The sequence below is a fragment of the Trachemys scripta genome, chromosome 16 (genome assembly GCF_013100865.1).
Source record: "Trachemys scripta elegans isolate TJP31775 chromosome 16, CAS_Tse_1.0, whole genome shotgun sequence".
Classification (NCBI taxonomy): Eukaryota; Metazoa; Chordata; order Testudines; family Emydidae; genus Trachemys; species Trachemys scripta.
In genome coordinates this window covers 14,846,496-14,862,506 of record NC_048313.1, presented here as the reverse complement: position 1 = coordinate 14,862,506, position 16,011 = coordinate 14,846,496, and the positions used below count along the sequence as shown (strand labels likewise).

At 62.6% G+C, this 16,011-nt stretch overlaps 1 protein-coding gene across 1 annotated transcript; it reads right to left on the bottom strand.

Moving 5' to 3' along the window:
• Positions 1-1,451: 1,451 nt before the first annotated feature.
• ICAM5 (intercellular adhesion molecule 5) lies at positions 1,452-14,842 on the bottom strand. Its single transcript, XM_034792233.1, has 10 exons — positions 14,702-14,842; positions 13,677-13,949; positions 12,665-12,982; positions 10,680-10,961; positions 9,637-9,912; positions 8,250-8,492; positions 7,330-7,572; positions 5,270-5,503; positions 2,815-3,078; positions 1,452-2,348 (listed from the first exon to the last, which is right to left on the bottom strand). The coding sequence occupies exons 1-10, from the start codon at positions 14,748-14,750 to the stop codon at positions 2,149-2,151; spliced, it is 2,382 nt and encodes a 793-aa protein (XP_034648124.1). The 5' UTR covers positions 14,751-14,842; the 3' UTR covers positions 1,452-2,148.
• Between the last annotated feature and the right edge of the window lie 1,169 nt (positions 14,843-16,011).

The following is a 16,011-nucleotide window of genomic DNA, read 5'->3' as shown; positions in this document are numbered from 1 at the left end:
TCCGGGGATCCCACGCCCCGGTTGGGATGAGCCAGGACAGGCTAGACGCCCCCAGCCCACCCTCTGAGCTGCTCTGCCCAGTCCAAAACATAAACCAAAGAACCTCAAACATTCCGCTCACACAACAGCATGAAAACGGAGCCCCGGGTGTCTCAAAACCTGCCTGGAAAGTGAAAGAGAATCACAAGCGTTTGACAGGCTGGTTACGTTTACGGGCCAGATCGTCCGCTGGCGTAAAGCAGCGTGGCTCCATGATTTAACGCAGCAGGTCCGTGTCTGTACAGAGCTTAGTGCAGGGTGGCCTGGCCCAGGAGCGGTGGGATCATAATACATAACGTACAGCGCCTTGCACAATCGGGCCTTGGACCATGACTGGGGATCCCACCATAACCCATTTGCTGGCACCAGCGGCGGGTCTGGCCCTCGCTCGGCAGGTCCCAGTACCTAGCCGATTGGCTATCACACCTCTTCGCTGAGCGTGCAGCAACATGAAGTCCCACAGCCCCCGAGGCCGGCAGCGTGTCATCCTGCAACACGCTACCCTGCAAGCTGCTTTTCCCACCTGCTTCATGTATTGCTTGCCAGGCGTGTGCCAAGGAGGAGCTGTTTTTCCCCGCAGCTCAGCCATGAGGCTGTCACCGATGTGCTAAATTCGTCAGTTGCTAGAGAACAAAGTCTGTGCTTGGTAATTAAGACTGCCGGGAGAGAGACATCCACAGCGCCTGTTCTGGAACAAGCTTGCGCAAAGCCAGCAGATGGGGGCTTTTTTCCTGGCCTCTGCAAGTTTCCTGTGGCATTCTGCCCATGGAAGTGGGGGATGTGGGCGGGGAAGGAGGGGGGCTGCTGTTTAATTCTGCCCCACAACAATCACATAAAACACGCTGTGGTGTTACATTGTCTCTAAAGAACAGCTCGACGGGCCCAGGACGCCAGCACCACACTGCGAACGCGACTCCTACGACAGTCAGAGCTTGGGTCAGTAGAGCGATGCTGATTTGCACCATCCAACGGCCCAGAAACAGCAAGCCAGCAAAATGCAGGAATTCACTGCCCCCTGCGAGCTGGGGGCAGACGTGGCGGGGGGGGATCCCTGGCTGTCTCTGAGGCAGGAAGGGAAGTTTAACAGGCTGCGGCTGTCATTACCCCGGAGCAGGAGCGGGAGCCGCACCTAAACGCTGACTGACAGGGGTCACGGGGCGCTCAGACCATAAACTTGGTGACCTGTGATGAAACGAGTTTGCTGGGTCTCGGCGCTGTTCCTAGCAGGACACGTGACCCACGCCGGCCCCCAGCTGTTCCATGTGTTCAAAAAAGAGCTAGATACATTCATGGAGGACAGGTCCATCAATGGCTATTAGCCAGGCTGGGCAGGGATGGTGTCCCGAGCCTCTGTTTGCCAGAAGCAGGGAATGGGCGACAGGGGATGGATCACTTGATGATTCCCTGTTCTGTTCATTCCCTCTGGGGCATCTGGCACTGGCCACTGTCAGAGGACAGGACACTGGGCTGGATGGACTTTTGGTCTGACCCAGGCTGGCCGTTCTTCTGTTCTCATATCTGAGGACAGACTGGCCCGTTCCTGCTAGCACGGGGACGGAGACCCAGCACATTCGTTTCCCCACAGGCCCCTGACTGTGTTTGGTGGCCCCTGCCTGCCCCCGGGTTGGAATCTGGAACCTAGACGTTCGGATCCCAGCGGGTGCCGTACCCATTCTCCCCTGCCCGTGCCAGTCCCCCCAGGCGCTGGGTTAGGCAACCCCCTCCCTCCCCCCCGCACGCTCCAGTACAGTCATGGCCTGGTTGGGGCCAGCTCATGACCCATTTCCCCAAGCCGGAGAACGGATATTTAAGGCAAGACACCAGCTGTCTGGATCGGCGACAAGCCGGAAGTTCCACCAGGGCCACGGGGCAGGGCCGGGGAAGGGAAAAGGGCAGAGCAGATCCGAGGGCAGAAGCTGCATGAGGAGGTGGCTGGACGGAGACAGGCCGGGTCTGGACCAAGAACACAGCTCGGCCGGAGCTTCCAAAGTGGCTAGAGGACGGATGCAACAACGACCAACCAAACAAACCAGGCAGCCCGGCCCCAGGGACGCACCGCCGGGTTCCCCTCCAGCAGCCCCATGTGGGTGGCTCCAGCCGCCGGCCGGCTCAGGTCTGGGTGAGTTGTATCCCGTAGACGGTACCGTCGCGGCCGAGGCAGGCGGCTTTCGAGGAGCTCTCGGCGTCCTGCACGTTGTACTCGCCCTTCTTGCAGGCGGTGGATTTGAGGTAATAGACGAGCCCGGCCGTCCCACCCAGCAGCAGCACAGCCGCCCCCGCGATCAGGGCGGCGACGATGAATCTGTGATCTGGCGGGAGGGACACGCGGGTGAGGCTCCAGGAGGAGAGACGGTCCCTGCCCCGAAGAGCTTCCAGGCTAGACAGAGGCAGCGAGGGGAAGGGACACGCCCAGGATCACACAGCCGGGCAGAGGTGGGGAAGGGAAACCGAGTCACAGAGCGGGGCTGTAGCTTGCCCAGGGTTGCTCAGAATCCCAGGAGCGGAGCTGGGACTAGACGGCAGGTCGGCTGGATCCCAGCACAGAGCCCCAGCCCCCCCGCCGCCAGGCAGCTTCGCTGTTATGAAGCGAGCGGAGACGCCCCAGGTGTGTGGTGCCGCTGAGTCAGGCTGGGCTCAAGTCCTGCCTCCTCGCCCGCCACGCGGCAGGGACCTCGGCCCCCCAGGGCTGCTGCAGAACACCCAGGAACCCCACAGGGGGTCTGTCCCCCCCCCACACTTTGCCCTTCCCTGGCTTCCTCGCCCTCTGCTCCGTACCTGTCACCTGGATTTGGACCTGACCCAGGTGCTGCCCATGGGCGTTGGAGACTCTGCAGACGTAAACGCCGCGGTTGTGCCGGTCAGCGCCGGCCACACTCACGGTGCTGTTATCGGCCGAGCAGTGGACGTTGGGGGCGGGGGGCACGGTCCAGCGGTAGGCGGGTGCCGGGGAGCCCTCGGCGCGGCAGCTGATGTTGAAGCTGGTGCCGCGTGGGACGGTGGCGGAAGGGCTGATGGCCAGGAGCAAGACAACGGGCCTGTCTGGAGAGAAAAGGTCACACACTTAGCAGCCGTGCAGCCCCGGGTCCCTCTGAGGCCCCCCCATTTTCCGCCCACCATCCCGTGCAGCGGGGAAGCAGCGCCCCCATTCTACAGGGGGGCACCACGAGAGGCCCTAGGCCATGCAAGGATGGCACTGAGGCCTCCCAAGTCCCAGGCTAGTGCACTAACCACTGCACCATCCTACCTCCCTCACTACTCCCTTTGCTCAGCCAGCCCTGGACCCCCCACTCCACTGCGATTTCTCCATCTGTGAGCAGGAGCGTTCTCCTCTGAGCTCTGGTAAAGCCCCCCTGTGTTCAGCAGCAGGGCAGACCCCTGAGATCAAATCCTGGCTCTGCCACAGACACCCTGCGTGACCTTGGGCCTGTCACCCCATTGCTCTGGGCCTCAATTTCCCCAGCCCTAAAATGGGGCTAATGCTGGCTGAGCAGCTGGCCATGAGCGCCCGGAGCGATGCTGCGACAGTTGGGGCTAACGGGAGGCGATTTTACCCCGGTGAGACCGAGACGGGAACGCTGCGGCTCGTTCTGGCTTCGTAAGGGAAGTGGGAAGAGCGGAGCCAGCGCAGGCCAGAGCCGCACAGGTTCGAGGTGGGAGAAGACACCTGGCTGGTAGCAAGGAGTGTCACGTGCTTCGCTGTCAGACAGAACCCTGCGAGGGGAGCTGGTCCCGGCGTGCGAGGCGCCATCCTGGGCAGAAATCCCACGGAACGGGCCCCGGAACCTCGCGGAGGGAGGTAGAACAAGCACCAGTGGCTGGCAGCTGAAATCGTCTCTTACGGCAGGCGCGGGCAGCGCCCAGTGCCAGGGACGGGCTCGCGCTACGGCCCCAGAAACGGCTGTGTAGACGCTACGGCTCCGGCTGGGGCTCTGACAGCTGCGGTGGGGAGCAGGCTCCGGCCCGAGCTGCAGCTTCACAGCGCCAGGGCCCCCCCAGCTCCTCCGTCGCAGACCCCAGCTCGCGTCTCCCCGGCCCGTTCGGGTCTCCCTCTGGCTGCACCGGGTTTGAGCATTTCCGGGCGGAGCTCGTGTGACGGACGCCGGGAGAGCGGGAGGGGAATCGGCCGCGATCGCGCCGTCTTGGGAGCGTCCCGGTCTGGCGGCGCTCGCCCTCCTGCCTCGCCCCGGGCAGCACTTTGCAGCCAGGCACTCAGCGGCACGGCACCCCGGGGACCCCCCGGCTAACGTTCACGAGCCAGGCCCGGCGCAGGGAAATCGGGTGGAGAGCAGACGAGGGGGCCAGTAAACGGAGCCAACAGCCTCAAGTACATAGCACTCAATGTTCTTTCACGGTCAGTCATTTCCGGTGCAATCAGTAACACAGGGCAGGGCGCGGGGGCTGGGCTCGTTTAGGAATGTCCAGTGTCAGCTTCCCCCAGCTGCGCTTGGACCAGCACAAAATCAGATCAGCTGCACTTTAAACACGCAGGGCCGGGGTCCCAGCTGCTCCGTTCCTGCGCTTCTAGCAGGGACTGACTGAGACTGTGAGCTCGCTGGGGCAGGGGCTGTTACTCCGTTCTGTGTCTGTGCAGCCCCTAGCGCTGTGGGGCTCTGGGCACTGCTGTAATTCACCTAACAAATAATGTACAGCACCTAGCGCCGTGGGGGGCCCTGAGCCAAGACTGGAGCACCTGGGCACTACCGTAATTCACCTAATAAATAACGTACAGAGCCTAGCCCAATGGGCTAGGGCACTACCGTAATTCACCTAACAAATAATGTACAGCTCCCAGCACACGGGGTGGGGGGGGTCCTGCTCCATGGCTGGGGCCCGTAGGCTCTGCCGGAATAGTGTGGCAATAGCAACAGGAGCCATTTGTGCTGCCTGTCTTCTGGGGTCAGGCAGGGCTCTCGCCCAGCCCACAGGGGGAATCAGACTCTGCACCCTGTGGCCCCCGGGGAGCAGCAGAGACCGTACGGCCGCAGTGCCAGATTCACAGATTCCAAGGCCACGGGATCACCTTGTCTGACCTCCTGCGGAGCACAGGCCCGAGACCTGCCCCAATGCCATATGCCGGGGCTGGGAGCAGGGCCTTTATGCCAGTTCGGCCCCCGTCTGGGAGGGGGATTCTCAGGGAGCCGTTCCCACCCCACTGCCGCCAGCACAGACCTGTGGGTCACACGTAGGGCGAGCCAGGCTAGTGCAATGCTGGCGCGCAATCGAGACTCACATTCCACCCGCACGGTGACCACCCTCGTCGCCGACCCGTGGCGGTTCCTGGCCGTGCACTGGTAGGTGCCGGAGTCATTCCTGCTCACGTTCCGCTCGCCGCCAAACTCGTCGGCTGCTCCCTCTTTGGTGCATGGGACGTGGATCCCGTCCGCCTCACAGGCCAGGGTGTGCAGGGTCCCCTCCAGCCACGCCTGGGTACTGGGGCAGCTGGACTCGTCCATGGTGGGCTTGTCTGGAAGGTAGAGAACAAGGGTACTAATGTACATTAGTACTAATGTGGATACGAGAACGAATGGATATAAACTGGCCGTGGGGAGGTTCAGGCTTGAAATTAGACGCAGGTTTCTGACCGTCAGAGGGGTGAAATATTGGAACGGCCTTCCGAGGGAAACGGTGGGGGCGACGGACCTGTCTGGTTTTAAGATTAAGTTAGATAAATTTATGGAGGGAATGGTTTAATGGTAAAACATAGTAGTCAAGGAAAACCAAGAAATGGTAGGTAAATTGTATAATGGCTGACAGGGGTCAGGCTGGAGACTCTTGCCTATATGCTCGGGGTCTTACTGATCGCCATATTTGGGGTCGGGAAGGAATTTTCCTCCAGGGCAGATTGGCTGAGCCTCTGGAGGTTTTTCGCCTTCCTCCGCAGCATAGGGCAGGGATCTCTAGCAGGAGGGTTTCTGCCGATTGAAGTCACCTAAAACAGGATTGGGGACTTCAACAGCAGAGTCCAGGGAAGGGGTAGGGACGGTTTTATGGCCTGCAGCATGCAGGGGGTCAGACCAGATGATCATAATGGTCCCTTCTGACCTTAAAGTCTATGAGTCTATGAGTCTATAAGGGCCCACTATTCATACCACGAAGAAGCCCCGTGGCTCCCCCAGCCCGTGGCTCCGTCTTCTGCTAGATGAACCCTGGCCGAGCACTCATGCTGGGTCACCTTTCTTACCGCCAGCTCCTAGTCCAGGCAGGAGCAGGGTAACCGGGGAGTGGAGAGCGCAAAGAGAAACTCCTCACAAACCGTCCCGGAGCCCACGGGCAGGGCCCAGGTACAAGTAACACAGAGACCGGCCGGGGAGGTGCCAACGCAGAGACCAGACCAGTCCAGCCCTGGGTGGAGGTTGGGGGCAGCGGTGGGCCTGGCCCAGGGACGGGGGTGGATGCAGGGACCAGCCTGGCCTGCGAGGGCAGTTCTACGCCAGGCTGTAAGCTCACATTGGAGGGGGACGTTAGGAACCGGCACCAGGCCAGGTTTGGTGCCTGGAGTCAGGGAGAGACACCTCCGACCCCCAGGCTGGACTGGGACGGATGAATTAATCAGGAGTGCAGACGTTACCGGGTGTGCGAGAACCTATGGCAAGCGTGACCGGCCGGTTTCCGGGCCATCCGGTGGTACGTGCCTGCGTACAACATCTCACACTCAGACCCTTCTTCCCGAGGGAGTCTGCAGCCCCTGGGGTTCAGCGCATTGCCAGACTCTTCATTCCTGAGCCGTCTGATTAACCTCTGCGGCTGAGGCGGGATTTGTCGTCGCACGTTGTATTTATACGTCCACCTGGCCGGGCGGCTTCCCGCTGCTCAGTCCCGCGAGCCAGGCGCTGAGGCCAAGGTCACTGTCTCTTTCCTAATGAGTTCAGCGCGCTTGTCCTTTTCCCTTCCTAGCATGGCTGATTCACCGCTCACCCGAACAGAGGCACTGCCAGAGTGGCTCATCCCAGGGGCCCATCTAACCCGGTCTCCCGTCTCCAACGGGCCCCGCCCCAGCTGCTTGAAAGGCAGGTGCAAGACACCCTGCAGGAGGCAGCAAAGGGCGAACCTTCTCCGAGGGACAGTTCCCTCCTGATCCCCATCAGTTCTGGGCCGGGGTCCGGGCAGCGCCCGGCCCAATGGGCCCCTGATCTTATCGGGAGCTTCTAATCGACCAACCGATTTGAGACCAGCAGAGGGGCGTCGTTTAACTCAGCCGACTGCTCCACCCATGGCAGGACAAGACCAGGGGGGTCTAGGCAAGTGACTATCTCACACATAGCTGCAGGGATCCAGTGTTTGCTGACTTACACTCCACCTGGACGGTCACGTCCCGGCTGACCGAGCCGCGGGCGTTGGTGGCGTTGCAGTGGTAGGTCCCAGCATGCTCTCTCACCACCCGATGCTGCACCCCCACATCATAGGGCACCCCGTCCTTCGTGCACACCACGGCCGGTGCTGGGTTCCCCCGCGCCAGGCAGGCCAAGCTTTGCTCCGTCCCCTCCACCCAGGTCCGGGTCCCGGCACAGCCGGCATCGTCTATTTCAGGCCCATCTGGAAGATACGGAACCGGAACCCGTCTTTAAAGGGGAGAGCAGGGCTGGTTCCTCTGCCATGCGCCTCGGCCCTGCCCTGGAGGGGAGCTGGGACTCGGGGGCTCATTCAGAACTTGGCCCCTCTGATGAGGTTACCACCGGGGGGGGGGAGGGGACAGCTGGGCCAAAGGCTTTGGGGAGCAGGGTCTTGTTAGCAAGGAATGGGGCTGAGACCCAGCAAACGAACCTCATGCCGGGCCCAGGGAGAAGCTGTCAGAGGGGGACACTCTTCAGTCGCTATCAGTCTGGGGATGGTCAAGGAGGAGAACTCCACCTCTCCATCTGAACACCCCGCTCAGTCCCCCTCCACCTGGGGCCAGATCAGAGACGGGCCCCCTAGGGGGAAAGGCCCCGTGTCCCATTCACCGTCCTGAGCCAGCCAGTCCCCAGCCTGGGGTGGGTCGGGGCCAGCACCCCTGGAGGGGAAAGGCCCCGTGTCCCATTCCCTGCCCCCCCGAGCCAGCGGGAATCTTGGCAATCACACACTCCCCCTTCGTCTGACCCGGCTTGCGTTTGCTGGGACGGCGTCACTTCTAGCCAAGCACCGGAAGCCGCCAGCACCCGACATTGGGGAGCTCAGCTCTGTGGGCCCATCAGCTCCCCGGGGTCCCCCTAGGCTGCGATCCCGGCCCTCACATTCGACATGGATTGTCACGTTCCTGTCGTCCGTCCCGTGGGCATTGGTGGCGCGGCAGTGATACAGCCCCGCGTGGCCTCTCGTGACGTTCTGCACGCCGCCGGTAGCGTACACCGGGCTGTCCTTGCTGCAGGAGACCTCCGGCGTCGGGTTGCCATCGGCTTCACAGGCCAGCTGCTGCGGGGTCCCCTCGAGCCATGTCTGGTGACTTGGGCAGCCGGGCTCATCCAGCGTAGGCGCGTCTGGAACAGAGAGAAGAATAAGGCTGGTGTGGGAAGGCCCAGATGCCCATGATGCCTTCGCTCCGTCTGAACACCCTGATCTGTCCAGGCCCCTCTCGCCGCGGGGCCGGCGTCCCCTGAAGGGGAAAGGCCCCGCGTCTCATTCGCACACCACAGCTGGTGCTGGGCTCCCGCCGGCCCTGCAGACCAGGGTTCGCAGCCCCCCATCGAGCCACGTCCGTTTCGGGTTCATCCGAAAATGCAGAGACAGAACTCGAGTAGTTGCCCAGGACCCTCTGCTCTCTCCCGGGGCGGCAGGAGGATCAGTGACCTGGGTCACTGGCCTCTTTGCGCCCCGAGGGCCCCAGCGGCAGGGCAGTGGGTGGCTGGAGGGGCACAAGTTCTCCTGGCGGGAGCTCCGGGCCTGGGACTGCAGCCCCGACACAGCCCAGCCCTGGAGCACGGCAGTCCCGCCGGCGTGTGCTGAGAGAGTGACGCACGGGCTCTAGTGCCGTGCCACACGGGGACGGACGTCAGAGCCCGCCCGCCTCGGCACCCACCTGCCCTGCGCCTGCCCACCCTGGCGCCCGCCCACCCACCTTGGCGCCCACCCGCCTCGGCGCCTGCCCCAGCGCCCGCCCACCTTGGCGCCCGCCTACCTCGGCACCTGCCCTGGGCCATGGGACCGGCTCAAACACTAAAGCTTTGGCACGTCCTTAAGTGCTTCGCAGAGACAAAGGCCTCGCACACTGCAAGGCTCCTGGGTTGTGGCCAATAATCAGCCCAGCTGCGAGTCCTCGTGCCACCACTCCCACCTTCTAGCCGGGACTTTCTGCAGGAGGCCCGGGCTGGTGCCACGCACAAGCCACCTCAGTGATTGCAGTCAACACAGGGAAACCGAGGCACAGAAAGAGGAAAAGACGTGCCCAAGGCCACCCAGTGTCTGGAGCAGAGCGGGGAACATAGGCTAGGAATTCTGGCTCCCAGCCCCCTTCCTCTAACCCACCAGGCCCCAATCCTCTCCTAGAACTGGGCAGAGAACCGAGGAGAAAGGCACTGAAGGCTTGGAGATGTTCCAGTGCTGCCGTCCCAGGCCCTGGGGTCAGTCACCGTGGGACGTGCAGGGGCAGGAACAGACAGGGTCTGGGCCCCGCTCCCGACTCACAGAGGACGACGAGCTGGGCGGACGTGTTCTTTACGAGGGAATGGTTGCCCAGCATGAGGTTCCCTTCACACGTGAATTGCCTCCCGTTGTCTCTCTTGCGGGTCGTCAGCGTGAGCTGCAGGCGGGGCGGGTGCCCGGACGCCAGGGTTCGCTCGGCGTCTCTGAGCTGTAGCGTCATGCCGGGGGGCTGGGAGGCAGGGGAAAGGCACGTGATGCTCACGTTCCTGTTCACGAGGGCCTGTGGCTGGTCGATCTCCAGGACGGGCTGAGGGAAACCTGCAGGGGACAGGCAGAGCTGCTGTGAAACGATCAGGGTGATTTTTAACACGTGACTGACATCACCGCTGCAAAGAAACCCAATTTCCACGTCTGGGGAGCCCTGGGTTATAGCGCCAGGCTGGCGTGGTGTGAGCAGGGGCTGGAAACCCGGACTCCTGGGTTCTCTCGCCAGCGCCCGGAGAGAGCATAGGGTCTAGCAGGTTGGAGCGGGGGAGCTGGGACCGGGCCCATCGGACTCATTCGGCTTGCCAGAGGCAGGGCTGGGCCTTCGTCTCTCGCCACCAGGTACTCCAGGAAGGGGGGCAGCACAACCCCCAGGGCAGGGCAATCCCCAGCTGGTTGTGTGGGTTGGAGCTTTTCGGGCATTATCATTGGGTTGAATAAAAATCACCCAGGCTTGGCTCTGCCCTCAGTGTGAGCGCGTGTGCCAGGCACCGTGGGGTCCCTACAAGGGACTGAACCCGCTGGTTCTGGGACAAGAGCCCTGCTGCCCCCAGGATCAATTGGCAATCAGTGCCGTTATTATTAACCAGGGAACACGCCCAGGGAAAGTCCCGCGCATGGCGGGCAGGGAGAGCGGCTCTCCCCTCTCCAGAACAGAGCCCCGGTTTGGCTCAGCTCAGCTGTGCTCCGTCCTTGGAACTGGACACGGGGCTGTTCGGCGGAGAGCGGGCAGAGGAGGGCCAGGGCCACCCAGCAGGCAGGTCTCTGCAGGATCGGCGCCAGCACTGCCCACACCCCAGGAGACTAATCCAGACACTCACTGTAAACGAGAACGCTCTGCCCTGCGGATCTGGACACGGGCCCCACGGACACGGTGCAGTTCAGCTGGTGCTGTCCCGGGGACGGGGACCAAACCTCGCCCTGGGCGGTGGCCCTGTCGCCCGACGTGGTGACGGTGAAGTTCAGGCTCTCTCCCCGAAAGGACAGGTTGAACCGGGCCTCTCCCGCGACGGGGAAGACTCCGGCCACCCCACAGCGGGCGAGCGCCTTGGTGCCCACCTCGATATAGAGGGAGGTTTGGAGCCGGGGCTCCTCCGGGAGATCTGCAGCGGGCGAGAAAAGCCACCGCGGGGCATGAGGGAAACATTCAGCGGCATGTGGCCGAGTACACAGAACAGCAGCGTGGGACTCAGGACACCTGGATTCTATTCCCGGCTTGGCCGTCGGCCTTGGGCAAATCCTTCCCTTTTCTCTGCCTCTGTTTCCCCTCCCACCCTCTGTCTAGTTGGACTGCGATATCCTTGGGGTAAGGACTCTCCAGGTCTGGGCAGCGCCCGCCCCCGTGGGGGCCCCCCATCTCGGTCGGGGTCACTACTGTGATATGCCCAGTTGTAACGCAGCCCATGTCTGTGGTGAAAGCGTCTCACGTCCTCCCAGGCTCCAGGTCCGGATCCGGACACAATGACACGGGGCCTGACTGTGTTTTACAAATCTTCCGCCATTCTCACCTCGCCCTGCCCCAGGAAACGGGCGCAGAAATGGGAGGTGCAGAGAGGGGAAATGGCCTACCCCAGGTCACACAGTCAGCAAGTTGCAGGGCCGGGAACTGAACCCAGGAGTCCTGATACCCAGTTCCTGCCCTGCTTTAACCACTGGCCTCCAATCACCTCCAGGAGTCCTGACTCCCAGCCCGCGCCCCCCCCCCCCCCCCCCGCTGTTTCACTTTCACACATTAAGGCCGAGCTTTTCAAACACCACTAGTGATTCTGGGTGCCCAACTTGGGAGGCCACCCAGGGGCCTGACAGTCACAGAACAGCTGAGGATCTGCCCTTAGATCTGCAGTGGGATCGGGATCCGGGCCTGAGAACTTCCAATCTCAACATCGTCCCATTGAGAAAACCTGATCCCTCCTCTAAAGATGGCTGTCTCGACAGCTCCCAGCCTGTCACGTAACACACAAGCCGGGGGCCACTCAATGACATTACTAGGCAGCAGGTTTAAAAATGAACAGAGAGAAGTTCCACTTCACACAATGCACAGACAACCTGTGGAACTCACTGCCAGGGGATGTTGTGAAGGCCAAAAGAATAACTGGGTTCAAAACAAAATTAGGTAAGTTCCTGGGGGATGGGTCCACCAGTGGCTGTTAGCCAGGGTGGGCAGGGACACAGCCCCATGCTCTGGGGGTCCCTAAACCTCCAGCTACCAGAAGCTGGGACTGGACGACAGGGGAGGGATACTCGATAATTGCCTGATCTGTTAATTCCCTCTGAAGCCCCCTGGCACTGGCCTGGATGGACCATTGCTCTGACCCAGCGTGGCCGTTCTTGTCAGCACTGCACCGCTGAGCAGGGCAGAGGGTGGTTAATGACACCCCTGAACGCCTTGTCCTGCCCACGGGCTAGCGCTGGTGTTTCCTCTCTCCCACTGAGAAGAGGGTTTGCAGCAGATTGAAAACGCCCAGGTGAGCTCAGAGATCGCTCGCTCGCCCCGGCAGCGGGAGAAACGCAGTGAGTCAAGCAGCCACCGCAGCTCCACCAGAGCCCGGAGCTCAGAGACAAAGGCAAGGAGCTGGCTGGGGATTCGTCACAGAGTTATTAATAGACTCCCGCTAACGGGATTATAATTCCCGCAGACCTGGCAGCTGTCGGAGCGTGAGCGGGCGGCTCGGACGAGAGGCAGGCGAGCCAAGGGTCTGGTTCTTGTTTCCCTGAGGTTTGGGCCCCATTCCCGATCACAGCGTCGGCACCGAGCCCCCGCGGAAGGGCCGGTCCGAGAGGCTGGGGCTAGTGAATCAGCACTCACCAAAAACCCTGAGCTCCACCGCAGGGGAGGAGAATTGCAAAAGCTGCCCGTGCGGTGTCAGGTCCAGGGCGGCGTGGCAGGTGATCTCCTGCCCGTGGTCCTGTCGCTGAGGGGTGATCTCATGGGTCACCGTGACGTTGTCGGGTCTGGTCCCGGTGCGGTTCTGGAAGGTCTCCGTGTGCAGGGTCTGTCCCCCCCGGCGGAGGGTCACGGTGAGGTGTGTGACGGGAGCCACGTTCAGAACCCGGCACTTCAGGTTATAGGCCTGGCCCAGCTCCATCTCGGGGAGCGGCTCCAGCACCACCCGCTCCGGCACCTCTGGAGTGACACAAAGACACAGGCAGCCTTTCAGGAATCCAACATGGTGTCTGCGGTGGGATCCGCCAGGGCGTGGCCGAATCCTGCAGCCTGTCCCACCACATCGTCTGCAGTGTTCCAGAGACGGCACCGGCAGCTGGCTGCATCTCCCTGCCCTGATCACACCCCCATGCCAGCTGACGAACATAGGACCTTTCTGCTGGCTGGCCGGCCCCATAGGTCACTCCAGTAGCAGGGGAAAGGTGGGACCATGTGGGTTCCCAATAGAACAGGTCCCCACGTCGCAAAACAACATCCTCATGCCGGGAACGATGCAGGCATCTCACCCGACAACCTCTACAGAGAGTCTGAGGGCAGCATGCGCCTCTGAGACCAATCCCCCTTTCGCCCTGGGGGGTGGGGACCCAGCCGTGCAGGGCAAGCCCCTGGGTAGGGATGGTGCTTGTGAACTCAGGGGAAGTTTGAGCTTCTATGAGGCTAAACGGAGTCCGGAGTCTCTGGGGAAGCCGATGCAGCTTCTTTCCCCAGAACTACACAAGGATCCCGTCTGTTCCGGGTGGGTCTCTAATCTGATGGCTCATCTCCTGCCTCCCCAGGAAAGAATCTGGGATTCCCCCCCCAGGACTCGGTCAACCCCACGCAGCCCCCGTAACCCGCGCCCCCGCCCAGCAGCCTCCTTCCCTGAGTCACTTACGGTAAGTGGTGATATTGGCATATGCAAGTGTTATGCTTCCATTGCAGTTGATGTAGCACTGAACGACCGACACCCACTCCCGGATATTGACCAGCTCCTGGGCCATCCAGCTGGATCCCTTTTTATGTTCGGCTTTGGTGAGCGAGGTCTCCAGGCCGCCCCGGGCACCAGGATCCCAGCACGTGTGGCTGCAGTTTAACCAGATGGAGCCTCCGTGCTCCACCACGGCATCTTCCGGCCAAACGCTCACATTAAAGGATGGTTCTGCAGCCCCTGAAATGGGAAACGCGCCCGTGGTGGGGGCAGGGGCCTCCCGAGTGCCGGAGGACACCGGGGTCAGGGCAGCCTCTCCCGGCGTTTCGAATCCATGCCCAGGGCGGCGGCTCAGCCCCATCACAGTAATGATGCTGTGGATGTCCAACGCCCTCCACCCGACGATCCCAAAGCACTTTGCAAACATTATTGTTCCCATTTCACCAGCAGAGAAACTGAGGCACGCAGCAGTGAAGGGACTTGCCCGAAGTTCTAGGGCAGCTCACAGTCATGACTCCCAGTGACCCTCATCACTAGCCTCCACCCGCCTCCCAGAGCTGGGGAGAGAACCCAGGAGTTCCCCCTCCCCACAACCACTAGTCCCCACCCCCCTCTCAGCAATGGGGAGAGACCCCAGGAGTCCTGGCTCCCAGCGCTGGGGAGAGAACCCAGGAGTCCTGGCTCCCAGGCTCCCACTCCCCTTCCAGAGCTGGGGAGAGAACCCAGGAGTCCTGGCTCCCAGCCCCCGCCCCCTCTAACCACTGGTGCCCACCACCTCCCACGCAGCCTATCGGGAGGAACCTTTTTTTTAACAAGCCACACGCCAAACCAGCCCCCCAGCCCCTCCCGGCGGGCGGACTGGCTCCCTCTCGGGGTCCCCCCGCCCCCCGCAGGCCGGGCACGGACGGGACGGGACGGGGCGGGGGGAGCCCCGCACGTGGGCCGGTCCCGACGCTGGCTTCACGCCGGGCCCCGATCCGCGGGGTACGTACCTGGGAGCGCCAGGAGCAGCAGCAGGGCCCCGAGCTGCCGGAGCCGCATGGCTGAGGACGCGCCGCGCTGCGCTGCGCTGCGCGGGGGAGCGCGGGGCGCAGGGCTCGGGATTGGCGGCGCTGGGACTTGCTATCCAGGCGGAGGAGGGGGCGCGGCGCTGGAGCCCGGGCGCCCGCCCCTGAGCTCCCGGGGACTGGCCGGCGCCCGAGCCCGGGTTTCCTCCGCTTCCTGCAGCAACTCGGGCCACGGCACGCCCCTGCTGAGAGCTGGGCACCTCGGGGGTCAGGGCCCCGTGCGCCAAGGGGAACCGAGCCCCCGTTGGGCCGGGCGTCCCCCAGACCCCGGCCAAGATCGGGCCCCTTCGGGCCGAGCGTCCCCCAGACCCCGGCCAAGATCGGGCCCCGTCGGGCCGGGCGCCCCCCCAGACCCCGGCCGAGATCGGGGCCCCGTCGGGCCGGGCGCCGAACAGACCCCGGCCGAGATCGGGCCCCGTCGGGCCGGGCGTCCCCCAGACCCCGGCCGAGATCGGGGCCCCGTCGGGCCGGGCGTCCCCCAGACCCCGGCCGAGATCGGGGCCCCGTCGGGCCGGGCGTCCCCCAGACCCCGGCCGAGATAGGGCCCCGTCGGGCCGGGCGCCCCCCAGACCCTGGCTGGCTTCCTACAGCCCCCATCTATTCCCCCCCCCGGTTCTCCTTGGAGCCCATGGAGCAGGGGTCAGGCCCCTCCGGCTGCGTCGCCCAAAGAGGCCAGTTCCCATTTGGGCTGTTGGGAGCTGACAGCTGCTTGCAAAGGATGGCACAGGCAGGTGCACCGGGCCGTCTCAGCATTGCCTGCCCCCGGGCTGAGCCCCTAGGATGGGGGTTCTCCAAGGTTATTGCCTGGGGGGTCATGAGCTGTCAGCCCCCACCCGAATCCATGCTTTGCCTCCAGCATTTATAATGGTGTTAAATATAAAAAGTGTTTTTAATGTGTAAGGGGGTCGCACTCAGAGGCTTCCGAGTAGCAGCCGTGTTAGTCTGTATCCGCAAAAAGAACAGGAGTACTTGTGGCACCTTCGAGACTCACACATTTATTGTAGCATAAGCTTTCGTGGGCTACAGCCCACTTCTTCGGATGCATGTAGTGGAAAATACAGAAGGAAGATCTAGATCTAGATCTATACACAGGGAACATGAAACAATGGGTGTTACCATACAGGTTATAAGGAGAGTGATCAGTTAAGGTGAGCTGTTGTCAGCAGGAGAGAAAAAGAACTGTTTGTTGTGGTAATGAAAATGGCCCATTTCCAGCACTTGACAAGGAGATATAA

What these genes read in the sequence shown, in the direction of transcription:
- ICAM5 (XM_034792233.1), bottom strand. Translation starts at nt 14,750, where the DNA reads ATGCGGCTCCGGCAGCTCGGGGCCCTGCTGCTGCTCCTGGCGCTCCCA. An exon ending in GGTCACCGTGCGGGTGGAAT is followed by an intron (nt 3,079 to 5,269) that starts GTGAGTCTCGAT and finishes TTTTCTCTCCAG; the next exon opens with ACAGGCCCGTTGTCTTGCTC. An exon ending in GGTCCAAATCCAGGTGACAG is followed by an intron (nt 2,349 to 2,814) that starts GTACGGAGCAGA and finishes CCCTCCCGCCAG; the next exon opens with ATCACAGATTCATCGTCGCC.